General features: G+C 41.5%; 2 protein-coding genes and 2 long non-coding RNA genes across 6 annotated transcripts in view; 1 reads left to right on the top strand and 3 right to left on the bottom strand.

Moving 5' to 3' along the window:
* Nucleotides 1-32: 32 nt before the first annotated feature.
* Nucleotides 33-12,465, bottom strand: LOC116707897 (uncharacterized). Its single transcript, XR_004336580.1, has 3 exons — nt 12,348-12,465; nt 1,418-1,577; nt 33-1,336 (listed from the first exon to the last, which is right to left on the bottom strand). It is a non-coding gene; the product is annotated as an uncharacterized LOC116707897 (long non-coding RNA).
* On the top strand, nt 4,107-15,430 carry LOC116707895 (galectin-9-like). Its single transcript, XM_032545585.1, has 8 exons — nt 4,107-4,312; nt 7,731-7,819; nt 8,234-8,438; nt 12,463-12,582; nt 12,684-12,791; nt 12,884-12,972; nt 14,276-14,432; nt 14,922-15,430. The coding sequence occupies exons 1-8, from the start codon at nt 4,280-4,282 to the stop codon at nt 15,066-15,068; spliced, it is 948 nt and encodes a 315-aa protein (XP_032401476.1). The 5' UTR covers nt 4,107-4,279; the 3' UTR covers nt 15,069-15,430.
* On the bottom strand, nt 8,445-9,790 carry LOC116707898 (uncharacterized). Its single transcript, XR_004336581.1, has 3 exons — nt 9,070-9,790; nt 8,607-8,705; nt 8,445-8,573 (listed from the first exon to the last, which is right to left on the bottom strand). It is a non-coding gene; the product is annotated as an uncharacterized LOC116707898 (long non-coding RNA).
* A 630-nt stretch (nt 15,431-16,060) lies between the features above and the next one.
* Nucleotides 16,061-18,837, bottom strand: part of LOC116707891 (arf-GAP with coiled-coil, ANK repeat and PH domain-containing protein 3) — an 11,100-nt gene continuing 8,323 nt past the window's right edge. For all 3 annotated transcript variants that reach the window (XM_032545577.1, XM_032545575.1, XM_032545576.1), the window contains 2 exons: nt 16,864-16,925; nt 16,061-16,549 (listed from right to left, as the gene is read on the bottom strand). In XM_032545577.1, the coding sequence (XP_032401468.1) occupies nt 16,401-16,549; nt 16,864-16,925 (211 nt within the window). In that variant the 3' untranslated portion in view covers nt 16,061-16,400. The remainder of the gene's footprint in view (nt 16,550-16,863; nt 16,926-18,837) is intronic.

Genomic DNA, 18,837 nt, shown 5'->3' with positions numbered 1-18,837 from the left:
TCTGTTGCTTTGATTGTCAACATGTTAAAAACCCGACTGTACAGCAGGAGAAAATTAACTTCCGCAAACTTATTTAGCCTGTCACATTCTTTCATTCTTTCTCCATGTTATCGTCCTTTGATAAATATTAAATTTCACAGTTTCAATCTAAACATTTTGTTGACAAACTAAATTTTTAACTCTGAGCTAAATATGAGAGTAAAATGTTTAGCTTTCAAGCAAAAAAACTTAGGTTCAAACTAAATATTTGGCTTGCTAGTTAAGTATTTAGCTTGTTAGCAAATATATTTAGCTACAAGTTTAATATTTAGCCAGCTCAGGGAAAAATATTTAAAGCTAAATATTTAGCTTGCTAACAATATTTAGCTTGCTGGCCTAATGTGCTTTGGAGCTAAATATGTAGCTTAAAGCTAAAGATTTGGGTTGCTAACTAAAATGTAAGTTTGAAGTTGACATAAATGAGTAACATGGTGAAAACATGAGTCTGAAAAACGAGCCCGTCTTCAGCTGTTGGGTTCGGGTTCGCCGGATAGCGGCTCCACCGGAAATGAAGGAGGGGATGGTTCTGGTTGACCCGCTGCGACGTTCTGGTTCTGTTTAAGGTCAGAAACTGGACCTGAAATGTTCTGCGGGCTGACCCGGAGGAAAACGGCTTCTGCTTTTTATCAGTATGATTTTCTGTCAGGTTATTAAGCCTCCTCCTCCTGGACCCGGCCCGGCCCGGCCCGGCCCGGCGGTTCCGAGCCAGTCTCACATGACGTCAGTGGGTCAGATGGAGGTTCTGCTGAGCTCATCTGTTTTCCGGTCCCAGAGGCTTTCAAACATGCAGAATGGGTCCAGACTGCCACGTTTCCAGTTTAAACACATTTATGACCCAGAAAAGTTGATGAACTTTTTTCAGATCTTTGATTTAAAAATACTTTATTTATCCAGAGCTAAATAAGATAAGATAAGATTTATTTGTCATTGTCATCAACAGATTACGAGATTGAGATTTGCTCGACTCGAGTAAATGTTCCCCTTTGGGATAATATTCCTTTCAGAATCTTTACTTCTATGAGCAAAATAAATATTTACTTAGCAAGCAAAACAATTAGCTTGAAACCAGAATAGTTACAAATGAATGAATAATATGGTGAAAATATTTCTTTGTAAAATGAATCTGCATGTTTTGCTCTGAGGGGCCAAACAACCCAAACTGTTGGTGTTCATTTCCCCCATAATGCCCTTCTTCTCCAGACCTCCCTGTGTGCTTATGGCGTCGGCATCGTCTGAAACCGGACCGGAACCGAAGGCAGTGGGTCAGTCAGGATTTCTCTTCTGCTGCTTTAAGCCACTAAAATGAAACCACAAAGCAGAAGTGATGAAACCTTCACCAGGAAGGGAGAACCAATCTGCCAGATTCTACCCGACTCACTTCCTGCTCTGGCAGTCACAGTGACCGCAGCTGCCCATCACTCTGGGGAAGGTCAAAGGTCATCTCCAATCCACCTGAAGTCCATCATTCTGCAGAGACTCCACAGCCAAAGTCCATCTCTGCTTCTAGTTTCCATTTCTTCATCTGGTTTCTTCATCCTCTGGTAATAAAACCATAATCTGGATTATTCATGCGGCTGCATGAAGCTGCAGATGTGACGAAATGCGCCTGAACTTTGACCACAGAGGGGAAGCAGAAACAGGAACTGAATGTGACGAGCTTCAGAAAGTCGCAGCAGTAAAACCTGCAGTAGGCCGTAAAGCTGGCAGATAAGACAGGCCAGCTACGGAGCTACATTAGGGCCACAAAGTTTGTTGGGAAATTCTTTTTGAAACTGAAAAAAAAAATTAAATTGAGAGATAATTTCGAATCTCATAAAGGTTTTTTTAAAAATTACTTTAAAACTTTTTTTTAGAAAACTGAAACAATTTAAATCAAAAAAATAACTTTGAATCTCAAGTTTTTCTTTTTTATATAGTATTTTTAAACTTTCTTTAAAAACTGAAACTGCAAAAATTAAAAATACAAGTTTTTTTTTTAAAACTTATTTTTAAACTTTAAAAAATAATGAAAACAATTTAAAGTGAAAAATTATTTTGAATCGAAAAGATTTTTTTTCTTATTTTTTTAAACAGTTACAGTGAAGATGGGCCAACATGTTTACATACATATATAATTGTTCATTTTGTCAATGAAAATAAAGTCAAAATATTGTTCAAATATGACTTTATTCTCATATTATTTTGACTTTGATCTCATTCAGCATTTTTTTGTCATATGAATATTCTCTTCCAAGTTTACTTTTCAAATTAAAGAGTTTTTTCAGTTTCAGAAAATTTATTTAGAAAAATGTTCAACTTTACAGCCCCAATTTAGTTCCATATATCTGTTCATATAAAACAATAGCCGGATGACTCTAAAGGTTTCTGAGTTACGACGTAATAAAGACGTTATGGTTTTATTGACAGCCGTGGAAACCCGGTGCTGGTACCAGGTCCGTTTACCTGCTGGTCCTGTGAATAATGAGACGTTTGGAAAATATTCTGCTCAAGTGAAAAATACATAAAAATCTTAAATAATTTGGTTTCACATTCTGAAAGTTTGTTGCAGCAGCTTCAGATTAATCTGCAGCCTTCCTCTGTCAGATTCGCTCCAGAACTTTTATTTTCCCACCCAGACATGAATCTGGACCCGGACTCGAACTCCTGGGAACTAAAATCCTTCATCTGCAGAAAATGTTCTGTCAGAAAACTAAATAAGGGAGTGACTGCAGTTTCTTAAGTTCTGCTTTATTTAAGTTATTTTATGGAAAGCTGATTTATTCTGATCAGATAATCATTTCATCAGATCCTTTTACGTCTGCAGAACAACTCAGTAATAAACTACACAAAAACATCAGAGAATTAAAAAAACACTATTTCCTTTCAAAATGCCTGAAATATTTATTTTATTTTTTGAATCTAGGTTCTGGAGTGTAATTTGTAAAATGTGATGTCTGATTAATCTTGTGTATATTATACTTTAATGCTAAAATTGTCTCGAGGGTTATATGAATATTTCATTGTTTTGTCAATTGGGCCCCAGGACAGAGCCGGCCCAAGGCACACATGAGCTAAGCAGCTGCTTGGGGTCCCCACACCACCAGGGGGCCCCAAGAGCACTAAGTTAGCATGATTATATGTTTAAAATAACTTTGGATAAAACAAACTAAATGCCATTACACATTAAAAAAATATTATATTTGTTACAGACTCGATAGATAATCTATTCCTGCTGAAATATAAGATATTGTTAACTTGTTTACTGAAAATTTATTGTTTATCATCTGATGTAATTTTTAAATAATTAAAATAATCCGGAACAATTGAACTCCACTCTGCATTTCAAAATACAAATATATACTTTTAGGTTTCTTCTATTGTGAGTTTAAAATAGTTACAATAACTGGTATGATGTAAGCTAACTACAAATGATGCTAATGATGCTAATGCTACTAGCTACATCACACACAGAGATGCAGAATCTGGTGTTGACATGTTGGTTTGGGGGACCCGAATGAAAATCTGTTCAGGGCCCCAAAAAGTCTTGGACCGGCCCTGTAACCGTTAGGAACCACAGGGAACTGATGGGAACAGTCATGATGCTGCCACCACCATGTTTCACAGTAACGAGGCCCGGTGTTGGTTAGTTGAGGTAAATGTAGCGAACCAAACTTTCCGGCTTCTTCTGATCAGATCGTCAGATTTTCTCCTAAGTTGTGAATATTTCAGGTGAAACTGGATCTGCAGGGGAATAAATCCTGGTTTCCGGTGTTACCAGAGAGGGTCATTTAACATTTCTACCTTTGGAGCCCAAAGACGGGTCGACTGACCTGAAGGATTTTAGCTACCATCCTATAAACAGGTGTGAACAGGCGCTTTGGTTCTGTAAATAAGGCCATTACTGGCCTTATTTACATTACTGTAAATAAGGCCATTATTTACAGTAAGTTCAGGGTCAAAAGACCCTGGACTCAGGGTCTTTTGACCCTCTTTCGGGACTTCAGGGGGCAGGTCGAAAACCCTGGTAATTCTAGTTCCCCCACTCCTCCGGGGCCAGACTGGTTCCAGTAATCTCCCCTGAACAGACCCTCGGTTCTGCAGAAACGCCTCCCACTGCTGGGAAACCGAAACCTTCCAGCGAGCTTAAAAAGCCGCTGCTTCCTAAACGCCTCCATTTTAACTCAAAGTCCGCGGAAGGACACTTTCTGCTCCCACAGCTCGGTTCTGGTGTCGGTTCTGCTCCCACAGCTCGGTTCTGCTCATGGCTTTCAACCAGTCTCCGTTCTACAACCCGGTGAGTAAAGTTTTATTCTCATCGCTTCATGTTTCCGTTATGAAAGCAAAGCGCATCGTTTCCTGCAGCCGCTCCGACAATCAGCTTAATGAAGCTTCATGAAAACTGAAGCAGGTTCATCCCAGATGTTCCACATGTTTCCCCGAATGCAGATGTTTGTGTGACATTTCCACGATGCTCCGCTTCCCTCCAGCTGCTCCAAATATTCTGACTCAAACTGGAAAATATGAAGCTCCGGTTTCCTGATTCTGACCTCTGACTGAATTCTGCAGCTCTTCCTGTGAAACAATGTTTCTCTTCTGTCTCCCTCTGATGATCACTGAGCTTTGGGCCTCATGTGCTTTACTAACAAAAACAACAAAGAAAACCTTCAGTAAAAAAAGAAAAAAAAGTCGACAGATCAGATCACATGAATAGTTATTTAAAATTATGACATTATAGGAAAAAATATTAAGTTTGTGTCAAATTCTGGTATTTTAAAGAGTAAAATGAAAATAGCAATAAATAATGTAACATCAGTTACAACAGGGTCATCAACGCTGGAGAAACAACTCACAGTTACAGGAAAGCCATTTATCTGCTGCCATTGGGGCCTATGCTAACTAGCCATAGCATTCACAACAGGCTACGCTAGCTGCACCAAAGGGGAATGAGCAGCGCCACACAAAGGGTGATTGACAGCGTTGAGACTCGTTTGATTATCTGTCTCATAAACTGTCACAACATGGAAACAGTTTTAATAAATATGGGGAAAAAATAGAAATTTTTTAAAATAAAAGTTACGTCCTGCAGATTTAAATATGGAAGCAATAAACACAAGAATTTTATTGTTTGTTTCTTTGTGCATATTTACAGTTTAATAATATATTAAATGTTGATTTTATAACCAAAAGAAACCAAATTAGAGAACAAATAATGTGGTTTTCACAGCAAATACATTTTTATAAAGTATAAATCGCCTCATATTTTCATAATAAAACTTTCCCAAGCATGAAAGTCATTTAGGAAGATTTCTGTCATTTGTTGTGTTTCGTTGGATCAAGAACTTTTATCTGAAGCTACAGAAACAGACAGGAAGTGATAAAAATCACAGCAAGTGGAGAGGAAAGCATGGAAAGACGAAGATCAACAACAGGAGGAGATTAAACCGAAAGAAAAGATCCAGAAAGTATTAACATATGAGACAAATAAACCAGTTTGGGTCAGAACCGGGCCTGGATCAAAACACGCCTCAGACTATTTGGTCTCTGATACGTTCAGCACATTAATGAGTTTCAATTATTTAAAGGAGAAAACGGAAAATAAAAACGTCCCCAGAGCAGAAAAACTCTGCTGGCGGTTCGCCTTCCTGCAAACTTTCTGCAGAAACATTTCTGTAAAATTCAACATGAAATACTTTTTAGTTTTTACAGTTGGGTTTCTCTGCAGTCACCAAGAAAGAGTCAATTTTCCTGTAATCTGAAAATACAAATGAGCCTCAGTTTTACCAGAAATACACGCTGGAGTTTTGCTTCATCACATTCTAATTAATTATATCCTGTTAGAAGAAAAAACTAGGATAGAAATATCTTATTGTCCCACAGAGAGGAACAAAGTGAGAGGAAGTTAAAAGATTCACACAAAGATAAAAATGTTAAATACACAAAAATAGAATAAAGAACAACATACTGGACAAAATGGTCTCATAAATCCTGTAAAGTTATCTGATCTAAAACAACGGATCAGATTAGATTCACCTGCTTCAAAGTGAATCGAAGCTGAAAACTCAGGATAATTATTGAAATGTACAAAATTAGTATTAAAAACAACAATAATAAAACTTTGCAGCAACAGAGCTGTGCAGGCAGCAGCAGGGTGTGAATACTTTCTGGGTTTGAATGTTTTAGAAAGTAACAGCTGCTGGAAGGAAGGATCTGCGTTAACGCTGCTTTACGCGCCGCAGATGCAGCAGAACGGCACTGGATGAATGTTAATCTGAGTGAATTTATTTTAGTAAAATCTACCAAAAATATTCAGAAAGGATTCAGAAAACAGTAAAATTCATCCTGAGTTTCTCTCACCGCCTTCAGATGTTTTTAAAATGTTTTTTTCTTTCACTACGGAAGCCCATTTCTGCCATCAAAGAAAAAAATACAAACTCAGGAAGAAGTCAACAAGTTTTAAAGTCATAACTATGAGAATATAAGTCATAATTCAGAAAATAAGTCGTAATTATGAGTTTCTGTCTCATAATTACAACTTTAAAACTAATTCTGACTAATTTTTGTAATCATCATTTTATAACTCAAGTTTTGTGTAATTAAATGTGCTAACTGCTGATTAAAGTTCATTTTTAAAGTCGTTAAACAAACATGGAGCTTAAAGCCACAAACCACAGTTTGAAAAACAATTCAATAAAGGAAGTGAATGAGATCAGTTTGGTTTGTAGCTTCATACTAAAAAAATCTATTTAATTCAGTTTTTTTCTATTCCATCAATTCACAACATGTCGTCTCAAAGTTATTTCCAAAAAAAATGATTTGAATCTGATCGTCCATCCCAGTTATCAATCAATGCATAAAATTCAGTTAATTATTCAAATTAGTTTCCAGGAAGGAATCAGCCAATCAGAACACAGAGAGAAAATAGCTGAAAACATGAAGCTAACAGTTGGAATACCAGCAAGTAAAACAAACTGGAGAGCAGTAGGAGAAGAAAGTGAGTAAAAGTGGAGAATTATTCCTCAGCCTGTAGCAGCATGACTACAGGGATTACTCAAGATAACCCCAAGCACACAGAACCGGTTTTCCACACAGAAACAAGAAAAAAAAGTAAAAGTTTGACTGAAGTTAATAAATAAAATGAACAGCAGCGATGATGAACTTCCTGCCAGTTCATTCCCCCTAAAATGAATCGAAGCAGGTGAGTAACTAAAGGCGACTGTGTCAGTCATTTACCGCTCAGATGCTGCTGCGCATTTCAGCCAACAGAGAGAAAACGGATAAAAACAAATAAAACGGATAAACACAAATAAAAACGGATAAAAACAAATAAAAACAAATGAAAATGGATAAAAACAAATAAAAACGGATAAAAACAAATAAAACGGATAAAAACAAATAAAACGGATAAAAACAAATAAAACGGATAAAAACGGATAAAACAAATAAAAACGGATAAACACAAATAAACACGGATAAAAACAAATAAAAACAAATAAAAACAGATAAAAACGGATAAAACAAATAAAAACATGTTGCAGCAGCTGGATGTCTGAGATTTGTAACGGAAAGTTCAGTTTCCTGCCAGTTAGTAGCAGGCAGTCGGTACGGAGCAGCTGCAGCAGGCTGATAGACAGAAGCCAGTTCCCACAGTGACCTTTAACCTTTGTTCTTTCCACTGTAAGCTAAATGTCCTCTGGCTTTGATCTGTGCTGTAGCCGATTCCTTTCACCGGATCGATCCACGGCGGCCTGCAGGAGGGGAAGTCCATCATCATCAGCGGACGCGTCATTCCCGGCGTGGACAGGTCCGTCCATCCACCATCTTTAGCTTCGCTCACATCTGATCAAACTATCAGCCACATGTTCACATGTAGCTAGCTAAGCTCCGCCCCCTGACAGATTTTTAAATCCCGGTTTGCCAAATTAGAGAGTTTGTTGCTACATTTGCGACTTTCAAGACTCTAATGACTTCCTTAAAAAAGCGAGTAGGGAAAAATTTTGAGACTTTTTTCTGTTATAGACTTTCATGTCGATGTGTAGAAGCACCGATCGCTCTCCAGTGATGTCAGCTCACCCAAGGCGGCCATCTTGTCCGACAAGCGTGTTTGAGGATTTTTTTTTTTTAAATTGGCCAACATAACGTCTTCAGAGTGTGTTTACATCAGCCCAGTAGGAGTGGAGCTGGTTTTTACTGGTCTGAACTGGTCTGTGTTCCCCAGGTTCAATGTGAACCTCCAGTGCGGCTCCAGGAGCGGGGCGGACATCGCCTTGCATTTTAACCCGCGTTACGACGGCCATCCCTACGTCGTCACCAACAGCTTCCAGTACGGCAAGTGGGGCTCCGAGGAGAGGAAGCAGAACGTGCCGCTGCCCGCCGGCTGCAACTTCACCCTGCAGATCACCGTCACCCGGGACTTCTACCAGGTCCGGTACTGCACCCGACCAGAACACCACCAGAACCAGACCAGAACACGACCAAAACCTGACCAGAACACGACCAAAACCTGACCGGAACACCACCAGAACAAGACCACAACCCAACCAGAACCTGACCGGAACCTGACCAGAACACCACCAGAATTCAACCAGAACACCACCAAAACCTGACCAGAACCTGACCGGAACCTGACCAGACCACCACCAAAACGAGACCAGAACCTGACCAGAATTCAACCAGAACACGACCAGAACCTGACCGGAACCACCTCTGACTCGGTTTGAGTTTTGCTTCTTAAAGAGTCTACACAAAATGTCTCCCCTAAAAATGCTGAGTCACTGATTGCTATGGTTGCCATGGTGATTCCCTCCACTTTCTGGAGAGGGTGGGAGAGGGAAGCTCACAGTCAGTAGATGTGTTTCCATTATATACATCTGCAAAGTTTTGTCTATGTTCTGCTAATGTCTACAAACATATTTTCACAGTTGTGTTAAATTCCAATAACTCATTAAAAATCAAGGCAGACACAAACAATTAGATGAGATAATTCAGCCCTCATTATCTATCAGCCAATCGGAGGAGACGTCTGCAATTTATCCAGGCATTGGAGCGATGGACCTTGCCAAGCTCCGCCCACAACCGACCCGTGACCTGAAGTCTCACAAAGTGTCATGAAGTGGTGGTGTGAGGTGGTGAGGCAGACGCTGAGGATCCAGGCAGATATGAGAAAATGATTATTTTAATAATGAAAAACAAACCCAACGTCCAAAAAAACCTGGCAGCACAGCTGAGCTCAAAGATAAGGAGATGGTGATGTACCGCACCAAGGAGGTGTTGGAGGCCACTCAGCAGCAGAAGGTTGGAGCTAGTTCTTCCCTAGTGCTTCCACAGTCATGTTTGTGGGTCAGCTGAGGTCATAGTAAATATTCTTGGTTCTCTAAGCAACTTTTATTTTAGTGTCGTTTTCATTTTTTCACTGGCATAATAGATTTCCGTTGAGCTGAGGCTCAACACTGGTAGCAAACAGGATAAATGAATGGACACGACGACCAGCAAACATCAGACAAGGAGCCGACAAAGACACAGAGACACAGGTGACATTAAATACACAGGAGGTAATCAGGGAACAGACACACCTGGGAACAACCAAGGGGAGACAGGACAACAAGGAGACTCAGAAAACTAAAAATAAACACAGAGAAAAACACAGACCATGACACAAAGCCTGGTGGCGTGTTGTTTCTATGAAAACATGACTGATTAGTGCGTCATTTCTACCGGATTTCCACAATATATCAGCTACTAAATGGACAGAGGAACTAACAAGTTCATGTCATCAACTGGGAGGAGGTTACTGGTTTCTCAGTCACAAGCTGGTTGCAAACCTGAGGCCAGCAGGTGTCAGTCAGTTATGGTAGATCTGAACTTTGACCTCAATATGAGAAGCTACAGACTGATAGGAGGAACCAAAGAGCTCTGTAAAGGTAAAGGCAAATCTTCTGAAGTTGGGATATAATTCATTTAATTTCACATAATTACCGCGGTAGAAGCCATTTGTTTGTTAAAATTTTATGAAATATATTTGTTCTGTTTGATGTTTGTTGTGAATGACGTAAACTCACAAACGAACGAGGTAATTAGTCCAACGTTTAGAAACTACAGCGGCTGTAATGAGCCACAGCAAAGGGAAACAAAGGTAAAATAACCTGAACAGGTGATCAACTCAAAACCACTCCTACCTTTTTACTCTCTCTCTCTGTAGTTTAAGCACACCTGTTACCGTGGCAACCGCCTGCGCCCCACAAGACGAGCAAAGATTAGTTAAAAACATAACATTCAGTCCGTTACGATATCAAGTTTCCAGGCTTGATATTTATTTCTCGATTATTAATCAGCGCTTCCCTGAACACAGCGATGGTTGATTGACTAGCTGTACTTGGTGCTAACGTGGCTAACAGGAGTAACAGTTTAGTCCAAAGACTTTTCTGCTAAAATAAAATCTTTAGTGTATGTCAGATACAGTAACGCTAATGCTGAAGCCAACGGGGAAGCAACCAGGGAGCTAACGGAAAGCTACCAGGGAGCTAACGGAAAGCTACCAGGGAGCTAACGGAAAGCTACCAGGGAGCTAACCGGAAGCTAACAGGGAGCTAACGGGAAGCTAATAGGAAGCGACCAGGGAGCTCACGGGAAGAGACCAGGGAGCTAAAGGGAAGCTAACAGAGAACTAACGGGAAGCTACCAGGGAGCTAAAGGGAAGCTAACAGAGAGCTAACGGGGAAGCGACCAGGGAGCTAACGGGAAGCTACTAGGTAGCTAACGGAAAGCTACCAGGGAGCTAATGGGAAACTAACAGGAAGGTGACGGGAAACTAATGGGAAGCTAATGGGGAAGAGACCAGGGAGCTAACGGGAAGCTACCAGGGACCTAAAGGGAAGCTAACAAGAAGCTAATGGGAAGCTACCAGGGAGCTAACGGGGAGCTAACAGGAAGCTTACGGGAAGCTAAAAGGAAGCGACCAGGGAGCTAACGGAAAGCGACCAGGGAGCTAACGGGAAGCTACCAGGGAGCTAACAGGAAGCTAACAGGTAGCTAACGGGAAGCTAATAGGAAGCTACCAGGGAGCTAACGGGAAGCTAACAGGAAGATAACGAGAAGCTATCGGGAAGCAACCAGGGAGCTAATGGGAAGCTACCAGGGAGCTAACGGGAAGCTCATAGAAAGCTAACGGGAAGCTACCAGGCAGCTAACGGGAAGCTACAAGCGAGCTAATGGGAAGCTAATGGGAAGCTAACAGGACGTAATGGGTAGCAACCGGGGAGCTAACAGGAAGCTAACGGTAAGCGAACAGAAAACTACCAGTGAGCTAACGGGAAGCTAACATGAAGCAACCAGGGAGCTAATGGACAGCTACCAGGGAGCTAACGGGAAGCTAATATTAAACTATTGGTAAGCAACCAGGGAGCTAATGGACAGCTACCAGGGAGCTAACGGGAAGCTAATATTAAACTATTGGTAAGCAACCAGGGAGCTAACAGGAAGCTCACAGAAAGGAAACAGAAAGCTACCAGGCAGCTAACAGGAAGCTAATGGGAAGCTAAAAGGTAGCTAACAGGAAGCTAACAGGATGCTACCAGGGAGCTAATGGGAAGCTAACACTGAGCTAACAGGAAGCGAATGGGAAGCCACCAGGGAGCTAGCAGTAAGCTAATGGGAAGCTACCAGGAAGCGACCAGGAAGCTACCAGGAAGCTAACTGGAAGCCATTATCTTGTAGTTCTGTAGGTTAGCTGGAGTAGCTAGCAGTACCAGATGTTCAGAGATCAGACCCAGGGGAGAACCGGCTGAAACCCGACCAGAACTGAACATCAGCTGAAGCGTTCAGACTGAACTGAAAAACAAGAAGTGGAAACCAGGAAAAAGTCTGGATCTTTCAAGAAGATAATGACTTGTGAATGTTTGGAGGTAGAAACTGGATCCTGTGAGGATGAGACTGCGGTCATGGAAAAATTTTAAATCCAACAATTTCTGAACATTAAATGGGTCAAAACATTTTGTTCATTACTGAGTTGAAAAAATCCTCAAACTTAAACTGTGTGAAAACCGTTAAAGGGATCAAAATGATAAGCGGGTCAGGTTAAGTTCAGCCTGCAGTGAGCCATTTAATCACTGAATGAAGGTTCTGGCATTAAGTATTACTGAGCTGCTGAGGTCCAAACATCTGGTTTCACTCACTGCCGTCCCATAAACTTTCAGTGGAAACGTTGCTCACAAGTTCTCAGGAACTTCATTATAATCATGTTTCCATCACTGTGGGAGAAATAAGTAAAAGTAAAACAAAGACAAAGTATGGATTAAAATAATTAAAGTCAATTTATTTAGATAGAAGCTACTTACTTTTTCTGTTTTCTCCAAACTTGAGGTAATCGAAGGGAAAGAGCTGAAGTCAGGCAGACGTACTTCCAGTTTGAAGGATTGTTAGTAATGAAAGTGAACTGCTGTTTCCCTGCAGGTGAGCTTGAACGGCAGCCACTTCATGGACTACAGGCATCGCATCCCGTTCCAGCAGGTTGACACCATCACAGTCAGTGGAAGGGTGGAAATTTCCTCCATTTCCTTCTCCACTCCAGTGGTGAGCAACAAAACATGTTGCATTCAGGGAGTTTGAGGTGATAATGAAGCTGTCCAGTAGAGAAACCTTCCTGTGACTGAAGCAAACTGTTTGCTGTGCAGCCGTTTCCGCAGCAGGCTTTCCCGACCCAAGCCGCCTTCCCGTCCTACCCCGGCTTCGCCCCCCAGCCCGGATTCCCAGCTCAGCCGGGATTTCCTCCTGCAGCGCCTGTGAGTTCAGATAAAACATGAACCTCCTCAATGTTTTAGCTCCCAGAGATTTGAGTTTTCTCACTGGTAGTTTCGTCTCCATTTCTCCGCAGGTTGTTCCGTACAGGAACTTCATCAGCGGCGGACTCCAGCCCGGCAGGACCATCACCATCCAGGGCATCGTCCAGCCCAGCGCCACCAGGTGAAACCAAACCTTCATCACGTCACGGTCACAGGTGGAAACCGCTAACTGAAAAGCTAGCTGCGCTAACCATGTGCTAAAGCGCTATACCAACACAGAATTTAGTGGAATCTATTGCTAATGGTAAAGCGCTATGCTAACATGGTATTCAGAAAAGTTAAAGCACAATACTAACATGATACTTAGTTAAAGCTAATGCTAAAGTGCTATACCAACACAATATTTAGCAGATGCTAATGCGAAAGCACTGTACCAACAAGGTACATAGCAAAAGTTAATGGTAAACGCTTTATCATCAGCACAATACGTAGCTGAAGCTAAAGCTTAAGCAAAATACCAACATGGTATTTATCAAAAGCTAATGCTAAAGGGCAATACTGACACAGTAAGTAGCGGAAGGTAATGCTAAACTGTTTTACCAACACAATATTTCACAAAAGCTAATGCTGAAGTGTGATACCAACATGGTAATTAGCACAATCTAATGCTATACCAACACAATCTGGAAAAATTAATTTACGGGAAGCTACATTTCCTAAACGTGTTCAAAGATGCTAAAGGACTAAATGAAAAGTTAGCTCCATTATTAGTGGATTAGCATTAGTGTCCACTTCTGTTAACGTCTAACATCAAATACTGAAACAAGTGGAGTTTAACGAGGATCGATCAGCTTGTAGAGAACACAGAGAGAATAACATCCAATAAAACCCATAAAAGTCTCTGAGTTCTGCTGCTGTTCCTCCAAACGTTCCTCAGATGACGACATGTGGACTCATCAGTCCCTCAGTCCATCTCAGGAAAACCTGTTTCTATCACAGTCGGACTTTCAGGATTTAAAAATGTTGATTAATTCAGGAGAAAACCTTGACCAGATAGGAAAACAGCCGCCATCCGGTGTTTCCTGAAACCGGAGCAGAACTATTTTGCCGAACATCCGGCTGGTGGAGCAGGAAGCTCAGCAGGTCACCGTCTGTCATGAGACAATGACTCGGTCTGAAGTCAGCAGAAACAATGAACCTGAACAGAACAGAGACCGGTTCTGGTAAGGTCATGGCTTCATGCATCCTCAGTGCACAAAGTAGCGTTATCGTAGCTCCTTCCCTTACTAGGCGCAGTAAATAAGTCCGATGCTCAACATTCAATTAAACGAAGATTTTCCACTAAAGTTTCTGTCTAACTTTAGTGGAAAGTCTGTCTATAACTCATATTCAGTCTTTGCTGAATCTGTTCTGACGTTCAGTAAAGTTTGTTCTTCATTTCTGACATTAAAAACTTTTTCTGCTATGTTCTGTTTTCCTCTCAGGTTCCACATGAACCTCACCCACCAGTCTGGCATCGCTCTACATTACAATCCACGATTCAACGAGAACGTTGTGGTCCGAAACACTAAGCAGTGGGACAAGTGGGGTTCTGAGGAGCGCGGCGGCGGCATGCCCTTCCATCGAGGACAGCCTTTCACGGTACGACGGCTCTAAATGCGTCTTCAAACCTATGTGAACCCACTCTGAACAGTGCATGTGTACTGGGATCAGTGGTGTGGAATTCAGTGTTCTGCTGCGGCAGGCCAGGGTGCGTTACAATCTCATTGTTTTGTTTTTTTCATATTTATGGATCAACTGATCATCTGGGAATTAAATTTTAATGCTTTAAGAGTGATGATCATCAGCAGAATGAATATAAATTAGGTTGTGCTGCCAGTTTCAATCATGTTCCTCATTCATGGATAATCAACAGGGAAAGACTTAAAAAGCAACCAAGATAAAAATATATATTTTCCAATAAAGTCTTATCTTTGATTATTTCTGTTAAATGTGGAAATAAACATTTTCTTCCCAGGCCAGAAACAGTTTGAAGTGAGAATGACTTTCCTTCATCAGTTCTGTTAGAAATCCCAGAGACAGCAGAGTGACAGCAGCTGGGATGACCTCTGTGACCTTTGCTTCTTGCAGCTGACCGTTATCTGTGAGAACAAGTCTTTCCGTCTGGTGGTGAACGGGATGCAGGCCCACAACTACAACCACCGCTTCACCCCGCTGCAGAACATCACCGGCCTGGAGATCGAAGGAGACGTCCAGCTGACCTCCGTCATCGTTTAGGTTCTGATCCAGAGGAGCCAACAACCCTGAAAACCTGGAACCTGCTGGCGTTGAAAGAAGCAGGCTGTGGTATTCACTGCCATCTAGTGGTCAAGATGTAGATGGCAGCCAAATAATGAGATTTGTTATGTTCCATCTGTGATAAAAACGACAAATTTGGTTTCTGTTTATGCTTCATTTATTCACTTTGTTTCTGCTTTTATCGAATGTAACCAGCTTGTGTCTCAGATCTGTTACTGTGACTTTAGAGGGGAGACAGCGAGGTTCACCGTCGGCCCCCAGGTGCTTCAGCACACAGAACTTCATTCAGTAACATCCATTCCATCGCTCCTTCGAACACCAATAAAACATGTCATGGTTCACTGTGAGGTTTTTTTGTACTGAACAAAGATACAGTGGGTTTCATCATTCTGGCGCCTTAAAGAAAAGATGGCTGACTCTCCGATCCTCTTTATTATGTTACCTTTTGTTTGTTTTGCCCGTAAAGCAGAAGTGGATGTTTGCTGCAGTAATCAGGGGACTTCCATGGTTCTGCCAGCAGGGGGCATAAAAACACCCTGTTTGTCACCAGCTCACATATTGAGATGATTTTCTGGATAAATAGCAGCTTTTCTGTTCCTGCAGGTCATTAATGAGCTTCTGTCCAGAAAGTTTAATATTCCCAGAACTGAAGATTTTATCACGTAAACTAAATCCTAAGAAAACATAGTGTTCAACATGTAATACAGGGAGAACAAAGAGAGAGGAGCTAGCTTCTCATTTAGTGGTTAAGCTAACTTTGAAAGCATTAGCACACTAGCATTAGCACATAGCATTAGCCCACTAGCTAGCTTTTCCTGGATAAATTCTAAATTGTTAAATTAACTGGTTGATGATGAGTTCAATGTCTGTAAAAGTGTCGGAGTGAGACCTCTTGTGTATTCTGCAGCTTGGTTATGAAAGCGAACCGGTTCTGATCCGAGGCGGGAAGGAAACAGAGGAACACAAACAGCTTCTGGACCCGTTCAGAACCGGTTCTGACTTTATTCACCAGGAAATGTTTCTGACATTCTGGATTCTCATGATTAACAACAAGATGAACAATCGGGTTAGTGTTGATCTCCTTCCAGAACCAGAACCTCCTGGACCCAACCGTGAATCCTATAGGCCGGTTCTGGTTCTGGTGAGATGATCTGAACCGTTCACAGTGATAAAAGCCCGACTCCTAAAGAAACAGAGAACCGGGAACCCGGTGGCTCCGGATCAGAACCGACAGCTGAACTCTCTGATAATCTTCATCCTAGTTGGTTTGGTCCAAAGTCTCTAAAAACGTTGCCATGGTAACCTGGAGGGTCAGCAGCGGCTGCTCTTATGTCCCCCTCCTTCATCCTCCTCTTCTTCCTCGCCTCCTCGGCCGAAATGCCTCCTGCTGAGCCTCTCCGGGTCGTTGGACGCCATGTCGCTGAAATCCCTGAAGATGTCCTGGAACGTCTCGTCGTCACCTGGGAGACACACCAGGAACGCTGCTCAACGAGGTCATGAGCTAACGAGGTCATGAGCTAATGAGGTGAGTAGTTAACCAGACAATTAAATAATAAGGCTCTTAACGAAGCAATATCTTAACGAGGTAAGGAGATGTTAACAAGTTAACGTGGCACTGAGTGAAACAGGTAATGAGTTAAGTTGGTAAGTTGATGAGGGAATTATGTGACAAAACAATTACTTAACGAGGTGATTGTTTAATGACACAATTAGTTAACAATATCAATTAAGAAGGAAATGAGTTAACGAGCTTCTCCTTAACGAGGCGACTGACCTGTGGTGCTGAAGACTCCCTCTGAATCTCTCATCTCCTCGTTCATCCGGGCCATTCGCAGCCTGAAACACATCCAGCTCAGACCCATCAGAACCCAACCACCAGAACCGACCCCAGTTTACGTGTGTGTATCCCTTTAAGAGCTCAGGAATCAGGTGATTGGTTCTTGTAATTTGTAGCTGCCAATGGCAGAAGAAATGTTTAGTGAATATTCATCATCAGACTGGAAATGTTTCTCATTATTGAGTTTATATTCAGGACTTTGTTCATATCTGCAGCATAAAAATGGACGTTTGGTCATTTCAGAGTTCAGAGTCAGTGACGTGGTGAGATTCATGGTGAGGCTCTGATTTAACCATAGTCAGATTTACAAATATCGACGCCTGCATGTTATTGTTTACATATGGAGATTTCATGCATGCGGACAAAGCTGGAGGCAAAAAGACGTTTCCATGCATCCACAGCCGCCGTAGAGTAATTCAGTTTATTCTATGAAACTTGGAAATGAAGGTGTTATTAATTAATGCTATGCTCCACAGCAAAAGGAAAACCCCATTTCTTCTCTGAATCGGCCAACCTACACTCAGACTCGTTACCATAGCAACTGACAACAATACCACTTTATGTTTCAGGGTTCAACAAGGAAAAACATTCAAATAATTTCAAAGATCAGAACATTCAGTCTGTGGCAGTAGAATGGTTTTAGACTTAATGATTATTAATAAGTATATTATAGCTGCTATTAGCTAATCTAACAGTCTGTGGTTTATGTTTCTTTTCTGCTTTCTTTACAGTCATATGGAAAAGTTTGGGACCCTATTAAGCCATTTCATTTGTGAAGTCCAATAACTGATGGACACAGTTGATATTTCAGTATTATTGGACTAACGGAAAATGGGCAATATGCCTCAAAACTAAATTTGACAGGTGCAGAAATTTGGGCACCCTTACCATTTTATTGATTTGAATACTTAAATACTGATCACCTATTTACTGAAACACAAAATTGGTTTGGTAACCTGATCAAGCTTTGAGCTTCGTAGACAGGTGTATCCAATCATGAGAAAAGGGATTTAAGTTGGCCAATTGCAAGTTGTTCTCCATCTGAATGTCCTCTGAAGAGGGGCATCATGGGGACCTCAAAACGGCTCAAATGGTCTGAAAACAAAGACTGTACAACATAATTGTTTAGGGGAAGGATGCAAAAAGTTGTCTCAGAGGTTTCAGCTGTCAGTTTCCACTGTGAGGAACAGAGAAAGGAAATGGAAACCTCAGGGACAGTTCTTGTTAAGAAGTATCAAACCAAGAAAAATACCAGCGAGTCAGAGAAGAAGAATGCTGAGAACTGTCAAGGAAAATTCACAGACCACCAAAGACCACCTCCAAAGACCTGCAGCCTCACATTGCTGCAGACAGCATCACTGTGCATCATTTCACAGAGGACTTTGCACAAGGAGCAGCTGTATGGGAGAGTGATGCGGCAGAAGTCTTTTCTCAATCACGCCACAATCAGAGTGGCTTGAGGTCTGCAAGTGACTCTACTTTGGACAAGCCAGCTTCATTTTGGGATAAGGTGCAGAGGACTGATGAAACAAAGATTGAGTTTGGTCATAAAAAAGGCGTCATGCATTCCAAGAAAAACTTGCTGCCCACCGTAAAATTTGGTGCAGGTCCCATCATGCTTTGGGGCTGCGTGGCCAATGCCGGCACTGGGAATCTTGTTAAAGTTGAGGGTTGCATGGATTCCACTCAATGTCAGAAGATTCTTGAGAATCATGTTCAAGAATCTGACAACGATCCAAAACGAGGCTCCAAATCTACTCAAGCATTCACACACAGGAACAAAAGTTCTGCAAAGGAAATCCGCCCCCAGACCTGAAGATCACCGAACATCTGCAGGATGACATGAACTGTTCGTGCTCAGCAACCATCAAACTTAACGCAACTGGAGTGGTTTTCCAAAGACGAATGGTC

The sequence above is a fragment of the Xiphophorus hellerii genome, chromosome 18 (genome assembly GCF_003331165.1).
Source record: "Xiphophorus hellerii strain 12219 chromosome 18, Xiphophorus_hellerii-4.1, whole genome shotgun sequence".
NCBI classification, from domain to species: Eukaryota; Metazoa; Chordata; class Actinopteri; order Cyprinodontiformes; family Poeciliidae; genus Xiphophorus; species Xiphophorus hellerii.
Note: the sequence above shows the minus strand (reverse complement) of the source record. Positions and strands in the feature narration are given on the sequence as shown.